Raw genomic sequence first — 14,907 nt, 5'->3', positions numbered from 1 at the left:
AGTCTTAAATCTTGCTCAACTCTGAAAAATATTCTTGGGCTTGATCTCCAGCAGTCCTGAGTCCTCTATAAAACCCACGAGTAGGCAGTTGCAGCTGGACAGCACTGTTAAATAGGCTACTTCCTGGGTCAGGCTGGAGACTTAACTGCCTAGACTTTCTGTACCTTTTGTTTATCCCATGTTGCCATACATCAACCAAACCATATGTTTCTCTGGTAACATGCCAGTCAATGATTCTATAAAACCTGCCTTGCCCATCCATGCTCCTAGTGACCCAGTCTCATAGAATAACCTATTTTAGTGTTTTACAAACTGTTTTGACTATGAAAGGCAGTAAAACTTTTACACCATGTGTTGCAATATAAAAATACATCACAAATGCATGTGATGTGTTTAGATGCTCTATTTCATTAAATTCTTGTTATCATGCCCAAAACTGATTTCAAACCCTGCAGTCTGAAAGACAAACACTACCCTATATAAAGCCAGTGATATAGTACAATCTAACATCTTTTCCTCTAAGCCTAGTGCATGGTATAGCATTTATACAGTAGCTAAGGATACCAGATGGGTAACGTTCCAAAATCAACAAAGCCTTTGCATAGGTGACATTCATTAAAATTCATTAAGCATTTACTAAGAAGTACCTAGGTGCCAGATTTGAGTTTTAGTCTAAAGACATTTGGGATCTCTCAGTGCTGTCGAGCCTTTTGCTTGAATACTTTGATCGCTTTAAGTCCATTTTATTGTTAGAGTCCAGTGATATGTTGAACCAAAAACCGAGTTTCTGATTTCTATACATTGGTAATCTAACTCTGAGGCAAGATTGAATGAATTTATTCCACATATATTAGGACTCTTCCTTTTCTCCTTCCCATTCCATGGGAGTCCTCACTCCCATCTGCTTTTCTGATACTCTGGTTTCTCCTGTTTTTTAAAAAGTTATTCAGAAATAGTTTCACTATCCTCAGTTCCCACTATACAAAAGGCTCCTTTTAGATTTTTTAACATGTTGCTTTATGTACTGTCAGTGCCAGTGCCTGTCAGCTCTGGTGTCATTAAAGCAGCACATTCCCTTTTAATGCTACAGGGCTTTTCAACACTTGATTCTGGTTGTAATTGGATTTAAGTTATAACTCGTACCTTTCTCCTTCTATCATTTTGTTTAAAATGTTGAAATGATGGCTAGGCGTGGTGGCTCATGCCTGTAATCTAGCCCTCTGGGATGCTGAGGCAGGAGGATCGCTTGAGGTCAGGAGTTTAAGACAGGCCAGAGCAAGAGTGAGACCCCATTTCTACAAAAAATCAGCTGGGCATGGTGAGCATGCTCATAGTCCCAGCTACTCAGGAGGCTGGGGCAAGAGGATCACTTGAGCCTAGGAGTTTGAGGTTGCAATGAGCTATGATGCCACTCTGCACCCTAGCCTAGGCAACAAAGCAAGACCCTGTGTCAAAAAAAAAAAAAAAAAGGCTGGGTGCAGTGGCTCACACCTGTAATCCTAGCACACTGGGAGGCCAAGGCAGGAGGATTGCTTGAGCTCAGGAGTTCCAGACCAGCATAAGAGCGAGACCCTGCCTCTACTAAAAATAGAAAAAGCTAGCCGGGCATGGTGGCACACGCCTGTAGTCCCAGCTGCTTGGGAGGCTGAGGTAGGAGGATCTCAGCCCAGGAGTTTGAGGTTGCTGGGAGCTAGGCTGACGCCACAGCACTGTAGCGCAGGCAACAGAGTGAGACTCTGTCTCAAAGAAAAAAAAAAATTATGAGTTTCAGATCACAAATATAAATTTTTCCTATTTAAATTTTCCCCATTCAGCTGAGAAATGTTTTGTTGATACTGTTCTATGAGGGTGGGTCTTCAAAAACGAGTTCTGCTGTACCACTAAGAAACCACTTGTTAATGCCTTTTAGGGATGAAGTACTTGAATTGTATGGACGTGTAGACAGTAGTGGGGAAGCAGATGGATAGCAAATACAGGCTACTCACCAGGAGTAAAAGGAACATTGTAAAAAGGTCAACTTTAGGACTTTATAAGGGAAATCCATATGCACAGGTTTATGAACAGATGGGTGAGAACCAGAGGAGGTAAACTACGGGGGCTGGGCCTGGAGTTAAGGTGATAAAATTGAGGGGCAGCTGAGAGACCAAAAGCAAAAATTGGAAGGTAATGACTTTGGCATAGAAAAACATCTTTTACTGATACTAGAGGTTAGACTATGGTGAAATAAACATTTACAGATGAATTGGAGACTCATTTTGTAGGCCTTAATTTCTCTCAGAACTTCAAGGCAGTTATTTGCTCAGTGGGGGTTTGGAACATCTGTAACATAAAACCACTGAGCTACACAAAGCACCCACTTTGAAAGTCAACCACAAACTCATGTGCCATCTCATTTTACCACCGTCAGCTGTAGCTGCAGAGTAACATGATATAGCTCAGAGTTAGGGCTTGAGTAGGAAGAGGCATACTATGCATCTAAGGATTGTGCTGACAGCTAAGGCCAACAAGTCAGGCACCTGAAGGTGCTGATAAACCAGAGGAATAGGAACGGGGCCAGTTAACTTTGCAGGCAGCCAGGTTATCTTTGTAAACCAAGATTAGTGACTAATTTACCCTCTGTCCTGCTGTGAATTTTATTTTTTTGAGACAGGGTCTTGCTCTCTTGCCCCAGCTAGAGTGCAGTGGTGTCATCATAACTCACCGCAACCTCAAACTCCTGTTCTCAAACTGTCTCCTGCGTCAGCCTCCCAAGTAGCTGGGACTACAGGTGAGCATCACTGCACCTCACTAATTTTTCTATTTCTTATACAGATGGGGTCTCACTCTTGCTCAGGCTGGTCTTGAACTCCTGAGCTCAAGTGATCCTCCCACCTCGTCCTCCCAGAGTGCTATAATTCCAGGTGTGAGCAACTGCGCCCGGCCCAAATTTGCTTTGATGGGGAGCAATATGTGGATGCTTCAGAACCTAGTTACTAAACTGGTGTTTTTTTTTTTTAATCCCTCAGATGCCTTAACTGACATTCTAGAACACACAAACCAAATACTTAGGTTTCTAAGGATGTATGACAATGGTAAATGCAGATGGGAACACACATTAACAAGTATCAGCTACTATAGCATCTCACAAATTTCAACTCTGGCAGGGTAAAGATAAAACTGCACATCTGAAGAACTCACAGGGTAGGTACCTCAGTAAATCTGGGAGTCAAGTATGTGCAGAGTAGTCTGTGGGGGAAGCCCTTATGAAAGTGGGGATGCTCCTGCAGACCTCAAAAGTTCTTACTGGCTTCCAGCACCACTTAGAAGTCATGGTGGTAAGAGAAATGCGGAAAGTAGAAGTTCTTGACCAACCTGATTCTCAGCAATATTTAATGATGTCCAGACTTTCCACATGGCTTTGTCATCACTAGCCCTCATTCTGACCACTAACGAAGGCACCAGCATACAGACAAAAGAGAGGGAACAATAAAACACTCTTCAATGTTCTAGTTGGAAGACTATGGCAAAGGCTATATTAAAATAATGGAAATATACACAGATGTACATTAATTACAAATTTTACTTACAGTCTTCATTTTGAGTTGTGCAGCCTAAACTGCCATTATCCTGTTTAATCAATTCTAAGATGCATAATTTCACATATAAACATCCCAGAAATTGGATACTATTGACCCAACAGCAATTGTGACTTAATTATAATTAGACACTGTCTCTTCAGATGAAGGAAGGACCAGCAATGTAGCAGTACATCAGGCCAACAAAAGCTTTAGTCCAGCAGCAGGGAGAGGGCAACTGCATGCTGCTGATGGCAGTGTGAGGTCACCCAACACCACGTGAGGTATACAGAGCTTACCCTGACCACAAGAGCTACAGCCCTCACTATGTGTCTGAAAAATGAAAAGAGCAGTGCTGCTGCTTAAATGGTAAGCCTTGAATGCTACAGTTAATAATGGTTTAGCAAGTTAGGAGCTTAATCTAAATAAACTGGTTTTGTATCAACTGTACTTCATAGTAACAAATTCACCAAATCTGTATCCTCTTATTTCTTTTTAACATTGTTAAATATTAACATCTCAGTTCTCCAGTGTGATTCCAGCAGCTATCCTGAGCCCATTACTGCTCCTGAATCTCCCACTTTCATTTGCCTTCATTGATATTGATGTCACTGTCACTGTCACCATCACTGTTGCTGTCACTATCACTGTCGCTGGTCAATGCAGTTAGGTTGCCCAGGGCTTCCCTGTAAGGAAAAGAAACTGGAGGGTTACACTGCAAATCAAATGGGAGCTGGGGTTCTTGGTATATCACACCTCTAATCTATCTGTTTTGAAATAGAAAAAGGGACCCTATAGCTGCACGAAACTGTATTAAGAACAAAGGAAGGCTGGGTGCAGTAGCTCATGCCTGTAATTCTAGTACTCCGGGAGGCCTAGGCAGGAGGATTTTTTGAGCTCAGGAGTTTTAAGACCAGCCTGAGCAAGAGTGAGACCCCGATTCTATTAAAAATAGAAAAATTAGCCAGGCGTCATGGGATGTGCCTGTAGTCCCAGCTACTCGGGAAGCTATGGCAGGAGGATCCCTTGAGCCCAGGAGTTTGAGGTTGCAGCAAGCTATGAGGATGCCACTGCATTCTACCCAGGGTGACAGAGCGAGACTCTGTCTCAAAAAAAAAAAAAAAAAAAAAAAAAAAAGGAAAAGGTTCCAACAGCCAAATTGATAGGATTTCCTGACTTGTACAACAAATGAACCCATCATTCAATTACTACATTCTGACTTTTTGTTAGGAAATATAGGGGACGGAAAGCTATAAACATATGAATGGGGAGATGGACAAATGGTCTGCACCATTTTATAACCTTTCCCTGGAAAGCTACAAACATATGAATGGGCAGATGGACAAATGGTCTGCACCATTTTATAACCTTTCCCTTACGGTGAAGACACAAGACCCACTTACTTTTGTTCCTGGCTGATTGCAAAGTCAGTCATTACTCTCTGGGCGAGGCCCTCACAAATCGGTAAGCTGAAGGCACTCGCCAGCTTTACTACCTCAATGGCCTGCACAGGACTGTTCAATGCTTTTGCACTGTCCATAAACTCATTCAGCAACCCATTTCTGTAAAAGAAGGGCAAAAGGTGAACATTCTCCAACTAAGACCCTAAAACCCTTCAGTCAAAGATTTAAAGGCAAGATCCAGTATAAGTTCAGCAATAAAATCCTCAATAGTAGCTTTGGAGGCATGAATGGAGACCTGCAGTCTACCTTTAAAGGGACAAAGAGATTATGAACATTCATTCAATACAGCTTCACTGAGGATCTACTCAACACATCTCCTACGTGTTGATAATTGAGCACAAATAAAAAACAGTGCTTACCTCAGGATGCCCTGGATTAAGGTAGGGGAGACTGACAGTTTGTCTCCCTAACAAACAAGAGTGCCCAAACGCAGTGGCTGAAGTATGTGAAGAAATTCCAATCACCCACAATGAGTCACCCACATGGCAGCTACTTCCAGGCTGCACCCGGCAGGGAGGGATGGGGGCTGTTAATTTCAACTTACCGAGGGATCTTATTATGCTTTCTGAAAAGCCCCAACATTTTCCTGTTGAAGATGAGACAGGAGAAAGATTATGAATACTAATAGAAAAACAAAGCAGTCGGATCATTGTAGCTGTCCTAGCCCTTGCAGCTCCTGAAGACACATCTATGGCCTCACTGGCTCCCAATTCTGTACATCAGAATCACGTCAAGTGCTTCAAATCCCTCCCCACAAACTCCACATATCTATATTACAAGTTTCACAGGTAAATCTGATACACTGCCAATGTTGAGAACTACTGGTACTGCCTGAGTGTCCCTAATCTGAAAATCTGAAACGCTCCCAAGCCCAAAACGTTTTTAGTATGAACGTGATGCTCAAAATTTCACAATTCTAGATCTGTGGACTAGGGATGCTGAACCGGTACGTACAATGCAAATATTCTGAAACCCAAAACACTTCCGGTCCCAAGCATTTTGGATAAGGGATACTCAAACCTGTATTTGTCCTCTTATAAAGGATCACCTCTGTCCTCCCAGGGAGGGAATATATCCCGTGTACAGTTGGGAGAGGCATGGAACAGAGCATAGTCTGCTTCCCTCTCATAATTACGTTATGATCAGCAGGCTCAGATTGAGGCAACAGTCTCATGTAAGTGCTCACCATCAGCCTGCCACGCGCAGGACAGAGGAGAAACACATACATTCAGCTCCCATGACTCAGCTGAGGTCCGTACCCCTGCGCCAATCATCACAGCCTGATTATAGGAAGTGTGTGCCAACGAACACACAGTTTATAAACTAAGCTAACAAATGCAAACGTCAAATGTTTCTGTCACCAGCAGCAGCACAGTTGCTAACAGGTCATGTGTGTGAGCCATACCTGTAAGACAAGTTGAGGCAGAAAGCCTTCATCTTTTGCTGGAGATAGTTAATAGCCACATACACTTTCTCATACAAGGAGCCGTGCACAAGTACCCCCAACTTACTGACTCAGCCCACACATACACAACACAGAATACAGCAGAACCACCTGTGACTGCTCCTGACAAGGTATCCTTTTGTTGACTTCTGGAAAAATGAATATGCATAAGGTCTCCATTCTAAAACACTAAAAATTAGCATGTGAATAAAGTGCTGATAAAAACATAAGCAGAATACAGTGGCACAAATCAAAGACGGGTGCTAGTCAAGGCCATGTTTAATAAATGCACTTAAATGCCAGCTTCCAGAAGTCCAAGTACAGAGCCCACATTTTAAGCTGAGGGGTGGGGGTAGGAGGAGCACCCAAAAATGATGCTTCAATAACCCAAAAGACCAAAACATTTTCAAAACGTTTTCTTGATCACATTGTTCCATGAAAGTGGACAAATAAGGTTAAGTGACTTCACTGCCCACAGGAAGCAGAAAGGTTAGTAATGGAAAGAGAATTCTCAGCTCACTAGAATCACACCTTCCCTCAAGTACATTATGCATATTGGTCTTCTGAAAGTTTGCTTTTTAGCATTTCCCATCAAATATCTGTTATATATTCTAGTTTGACTCCTGATAAACTCCATGTCATACAGCCAAATTAGAGAGCCTCTACCGACCTGGGTAAATGTTTCAGATCCAAGTACAAATACTTCTAATTTATACTTGTGGTGTTGTACTCACCAGGCTTCCTGAGTTCTCCCAGCCCTTAAAAAGAGGACAGCTATACAGTTGAGAGGGATGACTGGCCAATCCGGGGCAGTGTGTCTGGCATCCTGGATTTCATACGTGGATTTGATATCAGCAGCACAGTCAGCAAACTCCACCTGAAGCTGAGAGGGATTGAGAGTCAGCAAAACTGCCTAACTGGTTTAATGACAATTTCAGTTCAGGAGACTGCCTACCATAGGACCATTAAAATTTTTGAGCCATCCATTTTACCATTTGAATATATCACATGTATAGTTTACAAATAATACAGTAAAAAGGACCCTGTCCTGGGATAAATAATTTGATTAGCCACATCTTTCAAATTCAACTATGGGTTTTCTTTTTAGCTGGAAATTGTTTTTAAAAGTAAGCTGAAGACAGAGAGAAGGTAATTTCATGTTGCTTGCTTTGGACTACAGGAATGAGGGTGACTTTAGGCATGGTATTCTGCTAACAGCAAGAAATGTTTAGATGTTTCATAACTGAAATCTGGTTTTGGGTGGCAGAACTCTCCATAATGACAGATGAAACCCAGGAAACTAATCTTAAAAACACCTCCGTATTAGAGGATCTATGGGTTAGTACATGTCTAACAACGATAACAAAATTTGAGTTTCAACACAGACCTACCTCTGGTGGGTGTTTATCCCTTGCCATGAGAGTCAGGATCTCTTCCCTCAGTTCACTGCGATAAGTATGACCATATTCTTTACTATCTTGAAACAAAAAAGGAACATAGGAGTGATCACTACCATGTAATACCAATACTCGTTTTGGCTGGCTTTTGTCCAATGTCAGCTATCAACCTTATTTTTTGGTGGGTAAAAAATAAGTTGCTGAAATTATTTATTTCAGGTTTATCCAGGATTCCAGAAAACCAGCAGGATGATTCACAGTAAGAGTAGTGAAAGCCAATGCCAGTAACTGGTTCCCAGTCAAGTATTAAACACTGCTCCATATGGTAAGACACTGTTTTATAGTACTTGGAAGTTTTCAAGGTTGTTATGATTGTTTTTTTGAAACAGGGTCGCACTCTGTTGCTTGGGCTAGAGTGCAATGGTGTAATCACAGCTCACTGCAACCTCAAACTCCTGGGCTCAGGCAATCCTCCTGCCTCAGCCTCCCTAAGAGCTAGGACTACAGGGTGCACCACCATGCTCGGCTTTTTGTAGAGATAGGGTCTTGCTATTGCCCAGGCTGGTCTCAAACTCCTGGCCTCAAGCGATCCTCCCACCTCAGCCTCCCCAAGTGCTAGGATTACAGGTGTGAGCCATGGTGCCGACCCTTCAATGTTCTTTTAAACTGCCATTAGAGCAGTCTTGTTAAGTAGTAGGGCAGAACTATTGCCTCGGTTTCTCAGACATGGAAACTGAGGCAGATAAAAACTGACTTTATGGTAATACCATAGTCACCTAGTAGAAGAGATACAGAATATCTGTTTCATTTTGCAGCCAATTTATACATGTAAGACAGACCCATACACGCCTGTGGTCATGACTGTTTTTCAGAAAGATAATCATCATTGACTGTGCTTAGCAAAGTGATGCAACATTAGCACAGAGGAAGGGTACAGGCTTTGAGGTCAAAGACCTTAATTCAGATTTAGATTCTGCAATGCATGGGTTTGGATTTATGACAGGCCCATCCTCAGCAAACTCTGACCTGAACTGTTGCCTGGCCTCTGTGCCCTAGTTTGTTGCACAGTGGAAGAAAAAAAAGAAAAAAAAAAAAAAAAAAAAAAAAAAACCTAACCTTTCCAAATTTGAGGAATCATTTCTAGCCGATTGGCCACATCCAATGCTTGGAGAAGATCTATCAATGTTTGGGAGTGGGGAAAGAAGACCTGATTAAGAGAAATACATTTTTAAAGCATTAACCAGCAAAGATACCCACAAATTCATCTACAATGATAAATGACAAGTAATGAACCATCTTACTGAAGGTATCAGGTCCTTATACCACTTCAAGGTGACATCAATTTGTTCCATTAGACAAATTAAAGTGAAGAACTTAGAGCTGTCATGGAGAGAAAAAGTGTAAGTCTAAAATCCCTAGGTGTAACATGAGGAGAAATAATTAGTGAAATGACAACATAGTTATATGTTACAAAGAACTTTAAAATATTGACAAACAATTCAAGTTTCATGGGCCAGTGCTTGAACCAGAAGTTGCTAACCTGTGCTCAACTTCCCAATTAACACCATCTTACCCCCCAACTGGTCATTTATGACTACATCCTCAGTACACTCTTAGGTCATGGTGAGCAGATACGAATATCGTATTCATTTTAAAAACATTCAATGTGAAGCAAGGATTTGGACAGACAAAAAACAATCCTCACATACCTATTAACAGACTACCTCCTTAAGTTCATGTTTATATCTGTCTAAAAGCAAACCCATTAAGGGAACCTCTCTAGGCTCTAGTGTTTTGATCTTTGAATATAAAAGCAAGGGGCTGGGATGAAATCTTTAGGGACTCACCCTGCTATAATCATTTGAAAATATAAGAGAGGCGTAAAGGAAAAAGATATGTGGATTTTTAAAGTGTTGCAAAGAAAAAAAATCTCGAAGGATACAAACCAGACTTCCAAATCTAGCAGTTTTACCACTGCTTTAATTTCTAAGTGCTCAATTAACCTGTTAACTATTAAATCATGGGCAAGCTGCCTGAATCCAGACTTGAGATAGGAAGGGCCACCAACAGCCTCCCACTTGCAGACTCTATTAATTAATGCAAAAGGATTCATTTCCAACATACTTACTAATAGAAATTACGACGATAATCAGGTCCAATCAATTTCCGGTTGTCTCCAGTGTTTAAAAGGCCATGTACTTGGTAAGCAAGGTCCAGATCTCTGAGAGATGAGCACTGAAAATTTGCAAGTATTAAGTATTACAGTGATATCCTTATCAGCCAAATAGCTGTTCATTACATAAAGAAAAAATTGTAAAGTTCCTTGTGAAAATGCTGACTTAATTTATTATTGGTTGACAGCATAAATTACAAGAAATTGGTGGTGGGAGGAAACAAACACCAAATATTCTGAAATTTTTAACAAAATTATTTTGATTTAGCAATTGTACCTTTAGAAAGTAATTGTACAAAAACACCTGGTCAAGTGCACAAAAGACACCTGGTATGCTCAGTCTACCACCACTGCACTGGCAAAAACTCCATAAAGTAACTAAAAACCACTCACAGAAGAGTTAAGTTATAGTTTCTTCCTCCTATGAAATACTGGTTGCTGTCAACAAAGAAAACACCATGGAAGTGTGTCTGGGTGTACATACATTTGAGAAGCCAGAGAAAAAAACCTGGGTGTAGAATGCACTTTTTTAAACTTTAAAATTGCTTGAAATTTTTCCTACAATGAGCATAAAACAAAAAACTGAAATAAAAACCACTATCAATTTTAAAAGTTTCTAATATGAAATACTCTGAAAGCTTATTTGAACAGAGACATGAAAAAAGGCAATATATACAGTAAACACAGGGTAGGAATGTAATATGATTAAAAAGTATAGAGTTTAGGGAAAGAAGAAAAACAAAAGCAAAGACCTGAACAGAACTAACAAGAAGTGAAAGAACCAGGGAGAACTCTCTAATTACAGATGAATTTAGGAAACGGACAGTAACCTTCTTCTAAAAAAGGAAAATGAAGTTAAGTAAGAGACGGTACTTACAACTTTTATGGCTGACTGAAAAAACAAATCTGAAAATCAAAGTTCACAAGACCTTTGGTTACTATGGGTAAAATGTATTTTCAAGTCAGTAACATTAATAAAAATCCTTCCAACAAAACTGCTAAGGTGTAAGATAAAGCTAAGGGAATCAATACTCAAGAGAAGAAGTACACACCAATGTGCCAGACATTTTGGCTTTCTTAGAATGATCACCCCAAATATTACTAAGCTAAAGGGAATCCCTGCCCTCATCACAAGGCCTCTAAATAACTGTCACTCAGGAAAACCAGCTCTGTCTTTAGAGGAGGAAAACACAAGAAATTTCTGAACATACCATCATCCAAGTCCTTTGGAGAAAATTTCTTTCCCATTAATTCATTCATTATATCATAGATGATTAGGGATGATCCTTTTGAAGGGGTTTCTACAGAAGAAGAAAGTAAATATGTTTTATCATGAATCTACCTCCTGTACTACCACCAAACTCGCAGCATGGAGTACAAAGGGACACATTTCTCCTTCTTCCACCTCCAGCCTAAGGCCTGGCAAAGAGCTGGGCAGGGGGCCAATGATTGCCAAAGGAATCACTGCACCCTACAGAATGCAATTCTCTGTTAGATCTGTGACAATCACAGGTCTCTGTGCAGGTGCTTGGTCCCTTCTTTCTTAATTTCTTCACAAGCCTGACTCTCACTAGAGTGGGAGGTAGACACCAACACACACACACCCCCTCACCAAAACATCATACTTAGAGAAAAAAACATGTTTCCTGCTAGTAACCACTGTGTTCCTTTAAGTGTAATCAGAATGAGAAGGCCAAGAGAAAGGAAACTAGAGAATTGATGGGGGCAGCTCTTAAAAAAATCACATGAGCTGAACACTAATAGGTCAGAAAATCCACCTACATTATTCCTAGTCAAATACTTATCTATACTCCCTTCCCGACCTTTTGTACATGTGATAACATAGTTATAATGATAGCTAGCACAGATATATTTTCACAATTTTCTCAAGCATGTTTCCATTTGCTAACCTTCCTAATGATTTTATTAGTTATATAATATTGTAGTTTATATGTATTTTTTTTTTTTTTGAGACAGAGTCTCGCTTTGTTGCCCAGGCTACAGTGAGTGCCGTGGCATCAGCCTCGCTTACAGCAACCTCACCTGGGCTCAAGTGATCCTACTGCCTCAGCCTCTCGAGTAGCTGGGACTATAGGCATGCGCCACCATGCCCGGCTAATTTTTTCTATATATATTTTAGTTGGCCAGATAATTTCTTTCTATTTTGAGTAGAGACAGGGTCTCGCTCTTGCTCAGGCTGGTCTCGAACTCCTGACCTTGAGCGATCCACCCGCCTCGGCCTCCCAGAGTGCTAGGATTACAGGCGTGAGCCACCACGCACGCCTATATGTATTATTTCTATGTTATTTTAAATTCTCCCCTTTAGGTATATTTCTAGAAATTATTATTACAGACAGCCAATCTATATACATAAAACAAACCCACACTCCTTCCCCCACCCCAGTCCACATGGTCATGGCTACTACTTCGGAAATATAAGTATCTTTGACTTTGGTTATTAGCACCAAACCAAAGTGATACATGATAGTTTGAGGAAAGGAATAGAATCTGAGGTCAGATATACTAGTTTCACCACAATCTCATAAAGTTTTAAAGGATCTAGGTATCATGGAAACTGCTTATCTGTTTCCAAGACAAAATCAGTGACTTGTTTCGTTTTTTTCACTAAAAAGATAATTAAAAAACAAAACAAAAAAAACTTGCCTATATAGGCGAGGATGTGGATTCTACAAAATTAGCCCTTCAAAGCACAGAGAATCAAATTTCTATCTATAATTCTAATAGTCCATCACAAGAAGAATGAAGAGAACTGTCATTTCTGAACCCAAGGGTACTTTCTTAGGCTGGGGGCAAATAGCTAAGAACCAACAGATTCTGAGTGCCTACTGTATGCCTTCCAAGCATGGTACCAGCCACTGTTGTGTTATTCATTTAATCACCACACCCTGATGCATGTACTCATGTAGGTATCCAATCCCTTTCACATAGCTGGTAAATATATGGTCGAGTTGAAATTTCAGCTCAAGTGTGCCTTACTCCAATGTCCTAGATCTACAGAGCACAGCTCCAACTGGAACTAACAAAAGTGGGTGAAAAATGGAGCCTCAAGGTCCTCCCAAAAGGCTTCACAATTAGTTCAATCTTCCTCTGGAGTGGTACTGTCCACTAACTTTCTGAGAAGATGAAAATGTTCTATATCTGCATCATGCAGTACGGAGCCACTAGCCACATGCAGTTACTAAGCAACAATGCAAAAAAAATAAATTTTTATTTTACTTAATTTTTTTTTTTAGAGACAGAGTCTCATTCTATCACATAGACTAAAGTGTAATGGTGTACTCACAGCTCACTGTAAACTCAAACTCCTGGCCTCAAGCCATTCTCCCACCCTGGCCTTCCGAAGTGCTGGGAGTATAGGCATGAGCCACTGCGCCTGGCCTATTTTACTTAATTTCATTAGCCACATATGGCTAATGGCTACTACACTGGACAGCACGGCTCTGGAGAACAAAAGGAACTTCAAACTAGAATACCTTCTGTCCATTCCTATTTGTACACCAAAATTGCTCGTACATTTTATAACCCTCTCCCTTCCAGCTCAAGTTTTATATCAAAAACAAGATTACTACCCTCAAGTATAGCTTTTTGGTCAGGCTGTACATGTTAATTTATGAATTCTCTTTTCTTAATTCCTATACAGAGAAGGTAACTTGCAATAATTAATCACATAAATTCAAGGAAGTGGTCAATTTTCTACATAAATTAATACAATTTAAGGCCATACATACCATGTTGATAAAACAGCTGAATAATATGGTGATACGTTGCAAGTGAGGGTTCTCAAATTACCAGGCAGATGGAAAAAATAAGAAATAAAGTAAAAACACAGCAATCCAAAATATAGCTAAGTGAGGCACACTGAATTAAAAACCTATTAATGTTACTATTTAAGCAAAAGATGTATTTCTAGTCCTTCAAATGAAAAAAATTTTTAGTTCATCTAATTAAAGGTGAAAAATTATCATAAAGATTTTATCACTTTCAGAAAGTCCAAATACCTATTAACAATAAGATTCTTCATTGAGAACAGTAAAGCATATTGAAGTGGACCGACTTCAATAAGTAATTGAAGCAACCTTCAATAAATAATTAATGAAAAATATACAACAGTTCGCTTCCCTTTTTTTTTTTTGTGAGACAGGGTCTCCCTCTGTTGCCAGGGCAAGAGTGCAGTGGTGTCATCATAGCTCACTGCAACCTCAAACTCCTGGGCTCAAGGGATCTTCCTGCCTCAGCCTCCCAAGTAGCTGAGACTACAGGCAAGCACCACCATGCCCAGCTAATTTTTCTATTTTTTTTGTAGAGACGGGGGTCTCAGTCAGGCTAAAAATACACAACATACAAGCACATACTTGGGTTCAAATACCTAACTATGCTAGAAAAATGTCAAGAAATTTAAACTAGGTAACTCAAAGTGATCAATTCTCATAATCAAAAGACCCATTAAAATGTACCTAAAATATTAAAAGAACACTGTAATTTTCTGTAAAGAACATGAAGATGATAAAGGCACTTCCACAAAAAGTTGATGTAATTAAGTTTGCCAAATGTGGAAAGGAAATTCCTAACATGTAAACAGAAAAGAATTTACACGTCTCATTTGCTTATGTGGCCCCAAAATGTCTGGTCAGAAGGGTGTTCAGTGAGGACTCCGAGACGCAGCCTCACCTATTCCAATGGCTTTCATTTCACGTAAGGTCCGTAAGGCCGGCACTCTGGCTAGTACATAAAATCTTCGGAGACATCTCAGAATGGTATTAAAAGTCTGTAGATTTGGTTTTACCTTCTGTGCAACCATTTGTTTCAGTAGCTCCTAGGGAAATCAAGAGTAAGCAGTATTTTTTATGCCTGGGTA

General features: G+C 40.3%; 1 protein-coding gene and 1 non-coding gene across 3 annotated transcripts in view; both read right to left on the bottom strand.

Moving 5' to 3' along the window:
• Positions 1-3,351: 3,351 nt before the first annotated feature.
• The window catches only part of PTCD3 (pentatricopeptide repeat domain 3), a 29,940-nt gene continuing 18,384 nt past the window's right edge, over positions 3,352-14,907 (bottom strand). The window contains exons 13-24 of one of the 2 annotated variants that reach the window (XM_045550011.1): positions 14,721-14,865; positions 13,781-13,831; positions 11,243-11,332; positions 10,909-10,937; positions 9,987-10,093; positions 9,160-9,238; positions 8,975-9,065; positions 7,853-7,938; positions 7,196-7,344; positions 5,562-5,603; positions 4,958-5,116; positions 3,352-4,240 (exon numbers count right to left, since the gene is read on the bottom strand). In XM_045550011.1, the coding sequence (XP_045405967.1) occupies positions 4,138-4,240; positions 4,958-5,116; positions 5,562-5,603; positions 7,196-7,344; positions 7,853-7,938; positions 8,975-9,065; positions 9,160-9,238; positions 9,987-10,093; positions 10,909-10,937; positions 11,243-11,332; positions 13,781-13,831; positions 14,721-14,865 (1,131 nt within the window). In that variant the 3' untranslated portion in view covers positions 3,352-4,137. The remainder of the gene's footprint in view (positions 4,241-4,957; positions 5,117-5,561; positions 5,604-7,195; positions 7,345-7,852; positions 7,939-8,974; positions 9,066-9,159; positions 9,239-9,986; positions 10,094-10,908; positions 10,938-11,242; positions 11,333-13,780; positions 13,832-14,720; positions 14,866-14,907) is intronic. The other variant, XM_045550012.1, reaches the window with a different exon arrangement.
• On the bottom strand, positions 6,164-6,300 carry LOC123637645. The gene has a single exon (XR_006734996.1). It is a non-coding gene; the product is annotated as a small nucleolar RNA SNORD94 (small nucleolar RNA).

Source organism: Lemur catta, chromosome 4 (assembly GCF_020740605.2).
Source record: "Lemur catta isolate mLemCat1 chromosome 4, mLemCat1.pri, whole genome shotgun sequence".
Lineage (NCBI taxonomy): Eukaryota > Metazoa > Chordata > Mammalia > Primates > Lemuridae > Lemur > Lemur catta.
The sequence above is the reverse complement of the archived record's forward strand: the minus strand, read 5'-3'. Positions and strand labels throughout refer to the sequence as shown.